This window comes from Rhipicephalus microplus, chromosome X (genome assembly GCF_043290135.1).
Source record: "Rhipicephalus microplus isolate Deutch F79 chromosome X, USDA_Rmic, whole genome shotgun sequence".
NCBI classification, from domain to species: domain Eukaryota; kingdom Metazoa; phylum Arthropoda; class Arachnida; order Ixodida; family Ixodidae; genus Rhipicephalus; species Rhipicephalus microplus.
This window is the reverse complement of record NC_134710.1, coordinates 240235763-240245625: the sequence shown is the minus strand read 5'-3', so window position 1 is coordinate 240245625 and position 9863 is coordinate 240235763. Positions and strand designations below refer to the sequence as shown.

Sequence of the window (9863 nt, the reverse complement as noted above, 5' to 3'; positions counted from 1 at the left end):
AATCATACTAGTATTCACAGTTATACGGCGTATACACGCATGAGCCATTGAACAAAATGAACTATGTTTCGTGACTAGTGCTTAGAGCCCCTTCCAAATCACAACATGCTTTTCTGTAGGGAATCGATTCACAGGTCGGTCCACTGTTAGAGAGAACAGACGAGCACGTGGCTTGCACTCTGTGGCGGCTGCATACAGCACCACCAACCGACAGTTGAAGAAAACACGTTCGCTTTCGGCGACATCTATTGCCAAACACGATAACAAGTCGTGGTGGGTAGGCAAGCGCTGCTACATTACGCTCCCTCTTCACTCGCGCGAAGGGTGATGACTCACCTACAGTGAGTCATCTGCTGCCAACAAGACGAACGTGGTGTGCGAGCACGACAAAAGCTGCATGCATCGCCAAACACCGCTAGTCGCATGAGCGGTGCGAAAGTGTAATCTAGCAGCCCTTTTCAACCGGCCATGAATAGTTATCTTGGCTGGCAATAGATGACGCCGAAAGTGAACATGTTTTCCTTAGCTATTGGCTGATAGTGTTGTAGGCAGCTGCCGCAGAGTGCAGGCCATGCGCTCACGTGCTTTCTCTAAAAGTGAATGGCACAGGTGGCTTAAGCAGTGTTCTACACGGGATGTGTTCTCTGGCAAGGCCAAGAAATTTTCGAGTACCGCTACGCCCCCTCCCCCATTTTTTTTTCTCACAATGGAGTTAGGTTTAGGCCACAACTTCTGAGATCCCTCCTAAGACTGCTTTCAGTGGTCTGCCAGATAAAGTGACAAAGGTGTGCAATCGTTGATCCGGTATTTAATATTTATCGCCGGGACAACGCAACTAACACAAGGTCAAAGATGGAAAAATGTTTTATGTACCTTCGCTATAGCGACCAACGTCTTTGCTGCACGTGAACTCTGCGCGCGAACAATGCGGTATGCGCTTCCAGCTCTAGCTGCTAACATGCCATAGCTACGTTTCCTGACTAGGAAGTTCATATTTTCCATGAAGCGTTGGTGGCTATGATAACACATTTTCGTGTAGAAGTTGCGTCGTCCCGCCGATAGGTATCTGCTGCGGTCAGCGGACAGATGGGCTCGCGGCTTCCTTACTTTAGCTCATCCATCACGTCTCGCGAGTGCCCTGACCTAATGAGAATGTGTTTGACACCGTGGTTTAGGGTTAGGGTCTGCACGCTTTGATTGATCGATGCCGCAAACTGTAGGTAACCAACGTGGCATCTGTTTCTCGCTGAAATGATAGCGCAACTGAGAAAATTGCGAGGCTGGTCAGGCATTTTGGTGCAGCGAGGTACAATTTCAGCGAATTTCGTGGTTTTAGTGCAGCAATGGCAATTAGTATCAAATTGGCGCAATTGGCGCAGCTGTTGCACCCCTGGATTAGGTTTAGGGGCACAACACAAGATGATCGAAATTTCTGGAGCCCTCAACTACGGCATCTCCGATAATCATGTCGTGGTTTTGGGACATTAGGTGCCCCAAAATATTGTTATTAGCATGAAAAACTCCTGCTGTGGGTTGAGTGGTGGTGTCCTCAATAACGCAGGAAAATCTAGGTCAAGTCATGATACATGATGTGTAGCCATTTCAAGTACTACTGCTATTCAACTGAGTTTCCAATTTTTATTCCTACTGAGATTCTGTTCCACATACCGATTTTTTCAGTCACAGGGGAGTTGTAGTACCTAGTCATTGGTGCCAGCAAGGCAGCTTGATGAGAGAAGTGGGCAATTGTGTGAACATATCAAAAGAGATGGCACGGATTGCATTAGTGAAGCTTGTATACCTTTCCAGTATTAAAATTCAGTTGTTTAGTTTTTGGCTGAAATGTGTTGCAGCATTCAGTGGATATTACCACATGTCAAACTTGGAAAAAGTTAGTTGAAAGTAGAATAAACGGAGTCATCCCGACATCTTCTTTTGCATGCTTCATCTTACTTTCATGGCCAAACAATGCATTGGGATCAATTTGGAAAGCTAGATGTCTTATCAGACGATAAATTTAACAGGAGCACCCTGAATTTAAGAAAACTAAAACCATTTGCTATTACATAAAAAAAATCTGACTGAATGTTTCAAAAGAAGTCAACAGTATGAGAAAGACATGAAACTAATTACTCAAGCACTAGTCAAAAGTGTGTTACTGACCATACAGTAATGATACTTGTCAGGGTTTAAAGTGCCAAAATCAGGATATGATTATGAGAGACACTGTAGTGCAGGGCTCGGGAAATTTCGACCACCTGGGGTTCTGCACCTAAACGTGCACCTAAATCCAAGTACACGGGCACTATATGGTACACTAATGGTACAAAAACAGCCACATAAGCTGACAATAAAAAAATTCTATTTATTCGATAAGCTTCCACAAATGGCAATACATGAGGATAAGAACAAGACCTCAAGCCACTGCAACATCTGCTACCACTTATCGCTCTTGTCTGCCTGAGCAGCCTTAGTGGTTGTAAATAGCTGACTTGTTCGAAGTGAACTCATTTTGAACAGATTCGGATGCATTACAGAAAGAAAGATACAGTTACCCCACTAAGAAATGTGATTGCAGTAGCCAAAATTACTGCCCTATGAAAGATAATGAACAAATGCTAAAAAGAAATTAATGACTTCTCTCATACTTCCATCTCTGTTTTTGCAAATATTGCAAAAGCACAAAAAGTGGAACGAACTGATCTGGCTGTATTATTATTATTATTAGCACAGCCTGGGCATTATTAGTGGCTGAATCAGCACGCAAGTGGATGTTAATGTTCCTTGAAGACATAGCCAAAGTTCTATTTTTAGTTTTAAATGCTAAATTGAGGTGCATGTCGTACAGATAATTATGTACCCTTGATAGCTAAAAATTGCCTACATACAATTAGTACCAAAAAACACAATTAGATGTATGTAACTTGTTATATGTAGGTTGCTATGAAAGCTGCCCTATACAAAGCAGTTGTCTGACCAGGAAAATTTACTAGCCATCTGCCTAACGGCACAGGATCTCTAAAATTCAGCAGAGAATACCTTCAGCAAACTGGTTTTTCTAGAAAAGAATGTTCACTGCAATCATTGTAGAAGCTGAAGAAAAAAAAAACTAACAGAAACAGAGCTTATACTATTTGTCATCTGAACTGCCATAGAGACTTCAGAGTTTCAATTGTGTCGTCCACTAAAAGGCGAAAAATTGCAATGGCAACCTGGTCTTTGACAATGACCTCCTCACGACTGTAGTCCACCCATTCAGGCTCTTCTCCTCTGGCTTCAGAATATAACAGTACATCCACAAAATTCAGTCCACGATCATCAAAGTTGCGGAATGCAAGTTCAGAATTTTCATGGAGTCCTGGCACTGACAACACCTTGCTTCCCACAAGAGAGATAAAAAGCTCAGGCGTAGCAGGCAGAGGTCGCTTTCTTCTAAGACGCACATTTCGTTGCCAGAATGGTGGAGGAGTATCTGTCTCTTCAGTGCTGAAAAAAAAAGAAATATAAATAAATGCCAGTTTCAAATACTCAAATTATAACTGCAAGCTGTGGCACTGCTTTATCTTTCTTGCTTCTTTATGCAGCAAAATATTTTTAGCATCCACATCATGTGTTCATTTCAGAGAATTCAATATGTAGGGAGAAAAGAAGAGTCATTATACGTCGTGTTACATGCATCAGAAAAGCAGAGAGATAGTGCAGCAATGAGGAAACATTAAAATTCGCAGTACACAGTGCGCATTTCACGCTGAACAAGAGCTTGGTTCCTAAACAAGTAAGCAGTTTTTATACTAGTTAAACTTATTAGACTGTGGCTTTACAATGTAATTGTCAGGGATGCTGTCGTGGGATGCTCCAGATGAATTCTGACTATCTAGGGTTCTTTAATGTGCACTTACATATGCGTATAGAGTGTTTTTACTTTTAGACCCCATTAAACTATGGCTGAGAAGAAAACCCACTTCCTTGAACTTAGCAGTGCAACACCTTAGCCACCAAACAACCACAGAGGGCACTCGTAAAAACCAAAAGCAGACATCACAGCGCGAGATCCTAGAACCAATGACTTCATCACACCAAAATTTTATTTACACTTCAAGCTATACAGTCATGACTTAGCTGAACAGTTATCATGAGCCATCCACACATTAGTGAACCCCTGAATGGCAACCACAAATATTCTCCACCATATAATGCAAAAGCAAACCGATTTGACTCGCCCTACAATGTAAAAACATTATAAAAGCTACTGCAAAGACTGTAAATGACAAAATGTCAGGCAATTCATGATTGTAGTTGTATATTTTCACAGAGTGTGTCCAACTATGGTTTTAGCATAGTGTGCTTAGCAAACCATGCCAAACTATTATTTCATGTTCAGCATTAGAGAGTAAAACCTACTATAACCCTACCACAATGGCTCATGTTTTAGTGAGATGAGCAAGACCTCAAGTTTACCTGTCAAAAAATCAAACAATCAAAAATCAAACAATGTAACATGCAGTAAAAAAAAGGCACCATCTGCGAGCAACACATTACCTATTGCCAGCAAAAGAAAAGAGGTGCCACAGCTAGCACTTGGTACACAAATGTATCAATAAAAATCATATTGCATTGCTTCCAATGACCATGATAGGCTGAATAGGGCATTAATTCACCGACCACAGACTGGATAGCATGTTAGATATAGATTGAAAAATAAAAGATAAAAGTGGGACGTTCACAGCAAGTTCAAAGTGAGCAGATAAGCACGATAAATACATACAAATTACACATGCACACAGGACTAGTGCTGTACTTGTCCTTTTCCTTTCATTTTTGCCCTTGTCTTTTCATCTGAGCTTCGAGTAGTATACTGCAACAACTTGCCTGAACAGAAGTATACTCCTGACTGTTTAGTTCCCAAAAGTTCCTTGTTGCAATAAGAGCTACAACTATTTTGCATTTGTTCCATCTGTCATGTAGTGCACAATTGAACACACAATCAAATGAAAATAGAAAATATACTGTGCAAAACATAAATCATTTGATTGTATCTTGCTTGATGATACTATACAATTATCCTTCACTTTAATAAACTTTCATTTGAGTTAGTTACTTCAAGCAACATCCCAGTGCGTATGCTTCCCCTATTCACAATTCAGCTGTTAAAAATTGAACAATCCTTGCGCTTTGCTTTCAAGAGAAGATCGTGATAGTGTAACTGGGCCACGTGCGCATCGCCTTCTAAACTGGCAGCTTGCTTAGGCTGTCAATGCATGCCTCAACTGTGCTGTTGTTAAATGATTGACTGTGCACATAAAATTGGCCTTTTCAAAGTAGCATTCAATGCCTCCTGCAAGCACAGCTGTGAAGTGCCCCCCACACCATAATTCTTCCTTTTGCAAATCAGTGAAGGGCCCACTACGTGTCCATAGGGCAACACGCAAACCTACGCAGTTATTCACAATGTTCATAGTTTTGCTGATGATGATTATTGAGTATGTCTGAGCGCTTTGTAATGGGCCTTTAAAACACCCACTCGTTGCTCGAACCATGTTCTGACGCCCGGCAACATATGATGTGTTAAAGGGACACTAAAGAGAAACAATGGCTTGGTTTAAATAGAAAAACTGCACTCCGAGAGCTATAATGCCATATATTTCACTATCACAAGTTTATTATTAGCAGAGAAAATCAAGGCTGAAGTTTTATTTTTAAATTTCACGCCGAAATCTCTACATGTGATGCCAAACTTCAAAATGTATATTTCATATTTTTGGGACATTGACACAATGAAATTTTCTGAAACTTTGTATGCTAAGTATGTGGCACCCAGAGATGATAATGTACTTCATTTTTATCAATTAGAAGCTACACAGGGCTATGTAGACGCCTTCTAAATCTATAACGCCACGATGTTTGGCGCTGGAATCTCAAGGTGGCGTCTCCAACTGCATTTTCTTTCCGCGTGTTTTCTCGCTTACCAAGTGTCGTGTCAGGGTAAGAATGGTGTTTTCGGGATTGTGAAATTGCACCTAACTAATACATGAAAAATTGTTTTGCTTACTCTTTCTCTGCACGACATTCATATGTTGTTTTTTTTCCAAAGCAGTTGCAATAAATATCGTGGCTCTGTGGTACTTGCCACGCAAACTTCATCCTCAGTCAGAGAAAAAAATTTCTTAATTTTCATTTTATTTGCTTCTTTCTCTCTTTTTCAGTCACGAACAAGATGATGATTTCTCGCTCACAACCAACAAGGCCGCCGACGATACTGGAATTTCTGCGAAATGAGCTGTTTAATATTCTCACGTAAAAACTTTGGCTATGAATCAACAGTATCAGTTTATTACCAGTGGCACTCCACTGGATTTTACAACTAACACGAGAAATTTGTCGTGTGTTGGGGTGCTTGTACATTACTGGTATTGAATAAAAGGACAGTGACAAAAACTAGAAGAGACAAATATGGTGCTAGAAACCATGTTTTTTTTTTTTTACACTGTGTTTGTCCCTTATTATTCCTAGCTCTGTTTTTTTTTCCTTTTGAACATCATAATTCTTTTTTTTTCTGCATTATGCAAAAAGTTGTTTAGAGCAAAACTTTATTTATGCAACCAGAGCTGCCTGTTCAACGAAAGAAAAATTAAAACCTGCCAAAGTGGAACGAAAGCAAAAATGAGATTTCCCATGCACAAAAAGATTGGATGGTATTACTCAAGCCACAGGAAAACATCTAGGAAACCTTAAAGGCACCCTGCAACACTTGACCGAGTAATCAGTGGAGAGGTTCATAAAGAAGTTTATTGTCTCACAAATCAACTGCTGCAAAAATTTTGGTATCCATCAAGTATAAGCATAGTTGCAGGGATTTGTCACACGCTTTATGTGACAAATCACTCAAGGTGTGCTGAAAGCGACACAGGAGAGGGAATCGCAAGGGGGCAAAAAGATACACCCGTACATCAGTGCATGTCGTGACCTTGAGCATGTTCATCCCCCCCCCCCCTTTTTTTTTAAACAGCTGCTAAATTTCATTGTGATTGCAGGTGCGGCACGGGGCGACACGTGGTGTGGCTGTGGCGACTATGCAGCTCATGATGCTCAAATCAGCCAATGGCTGTAGACTTTATAGACTTATGGCATCATTTGTAGAGGAAAGAGCAAACGATTTCCAACATACTTTGACAATTAATTGTGAATTTCAGGCCATATGCTGCCTGAAATTTCGACTCACATATTTGACTCGCATGTTCTTGGGATCCTTGACTACCGATTGGCACTGTTTTCTAACTATGCTGAAAAAGTGTTGCAGGACCCCTTTAAAGGGTCACTAAAAGCAAATAACAGTTTGATTGATTTGATATGTGGGGTTTAACGTCCCAAAACCACCATATGGTTATGAGAGACGCCGTAGTGGAGGGCTCCGGAAATTTAGACCCCCTGGGGTTCTTTAACGTGCACCCAAATCTGAGCACACGGGCCTACAACATTTCCGCCTCGATCGGAAAAGCAAATAACAATTTATGTCAGAGTAAAATGTCATTGTTTGAGAAGACCTAAACCATCAATATCATCATCAGTAGTGCTCTACTGAAGGATAAATTAAGGTAAATGTAGGAGATGATATGCGCCACAAGTGAGACACTTCAGAATGAGCCCAATGACATCAAAGTCCCAAGTACAATTAATCACTAGTACTCATACTGCTTATCATAGAAATGAAGATTATTAGAAAAGAACATCCCACGCATTACAAGACGCAATAAAATGCCGCTTGTGCATTTTTTTTATTCATGGAAAAAAATAATTAATTAGTGTTATCATAAAGAATGGTACGGGTGGTCACGAATCTCCATTTTTGCATCTAACTGGTAATTTTGTTATTGTGTAGTGCTGCATGTGCTTTGCAGGCTCATGAAAGTCGCTCGAATGAAAAGTTTAACAAAATGCAGTGTTTGTGTGATGTCAGATACTTGAATGGTGTAGGCAGCTTTAGCTGCAGAAAAGAAACCGACATGACTTTCCACTGAGTTGCCCAGAATGAACCCTTTCACTCAATGTGGCTAAGTGCCGTGCCTCGAGACCCATCGTGACAAGCTTCGATGGGTGCTGTTGCTGCTGTGGCTCTCACTACTTTTGCACGTTTGCTTTGCTGCTGTCTGCTGGCCAACCCAAGTTGTGTCTTGGATTGATTGATGGCCACTATTCTGCTGTACATGCAAGAAGCTTCTACATTGGTTGCAGTGCAGTAAAGGCAGGTAACATAGGCAAGCCACTTATTAGGTCAGAAGGCCTCTTCAGAAGGGTGATTTGAAGTACACTAACACTGTGAGAACCACTTAAAGGGGCCCTGCGACACTTTTTTAAGCATGTATTTTTCATCGGTTCTTCTGGTGCTGTGGAATGTGCCGATATCGTTGCGCACATGGCAATGCCAAAATCTACGATGTTATACTTTTAATTGACCAGACAAACTACCTCGATTTCAAACTACGGCGACACACATTGGTTATTTTTGTCAAAGGAAGTGACGGCATGTCATGTGACATGACGACAAACACCGTTTGCTTTTGATTGGCTTGACGCAAGAAATAGCATTCAATATTCATATGGTGGTAGCTAGGCCATACGAGTGAATGCTAAAAGCAGCATAAACTTTTTGTACTTTCTCAGAAAGAAATAATTCCTGTTTCTAAATGATGTGTTTTCAAAAGAACGAGCCCAGCACATAGCCTGCAAACGAGGCTATGGTAGGCGAGCAACTGAAAATTGAAACGCATGCCGCATTTTTTGCGAGCCAAAAATGCGACAGGCAGTGGGCGCCAGCGTTGCCATAGAGCGCCTTTTGCATGCAAACCGAGAAATGGCCCCGCTCAAAGCTTATGTGTTTACTTTACACAGTGTGACCGTGAAAGCATCTGATACCCGACGCACGTGGTTTGTAGTAACCATGCTAATGACGCTATAAAAAAGAGTGGTAGCGAGGTATTGCGTGAAGGCCACAATGAGTGACCTTTCCGGAATGTCTTTGCGAGATGCGCGCTGTGATTTGGAAGCGGTCTTTGACGTCAGCAGGTGAGTGAAATGTGAAAGAGAACGTTTCTCGTCGTCATCTGCTCGAGCTTTGAACATTAAAGACTCATAACTTCACTTTCTGCGCACCAATTTTCATCATTCTTGTTGCGTTTATCTCAGTAATCATCAATACACGCGTTTCGATACTAAATAAGGCTGTCCCAAAAATGTCACAGGGCCCCTTTAAAGCACGATTTCCTTTCAAAATAAGCATTTCCTTGGTCTGAAACAAGCACTACAAAGTTTCTGAAACACGATTTCAACAATCAATATAAACTTAGCATTGCCTTTAGTGCCACTTTAAAATGTTGCAGTTACGTACACACAATCATGGCATCACCAGGAGTTGTAAGCAGCTCAACGGTGCCTAATGGCAAGATATAATCAAATATTTGTAGATATTCAATAACACAGAATTCAATAACACTGACTGGAATTTGTACGGTGCAAGTGATGAAGCAGCAGGAAGTGCATTTCAAACTTTAACAAGATATTTGAATGCATGAGAATTGAACAAATGATTCTACACTACAATTTAAGTGCTAAGCAATCATTTGATAAGCCCTGTTTCTTCTACACTTATTCGGCTGTAACAACTTCGCATGGAAGTAAGATAACCCAATAAAGGCTGATGCTTGACCACATTACAACAGGCCGGCTAGATTTCCAATAATACTCTTGAGCTTTATGTCATGGGCAGCCATTATAACGTTATTCTGATAATCAGGAGCACATCACCTAACTCCACAAACCCTCGTACTTATATAGTACCATTTCTCTTTACAAATCAACCGATATAAACT

General features: G+C 40.9%; 1 protein-coding gene across 6 annotated transcripts in view; it reads right to left on the bottom strand.

The window, feature by feature from the left end:
• Positions 1 to 2345: 2345 nt before the first annotated feature.
• LOC119187804 (uncharacterized) overlaps positions 2346 to 9863 on the bottom strand; it is a 214571-nt gene continuing 207053 nt past the window's right edge. For all 6 annotated transcript variants that reach the window (XM_037435890.2, XM_075878856.1, XM_075878855.1 and 3 more), the window contains one exon: positions 2346 to 3486. In XM_037435890.2, coding sequence (XP_037291787.2) covers positions 3138 to 3486 — 349 coding nt within the window. In that variant the 3' untranslated portion in view covers positions 2346 to 3137. The remainder of the gene's footprint in view (positions 3487 to 9863) is intronic.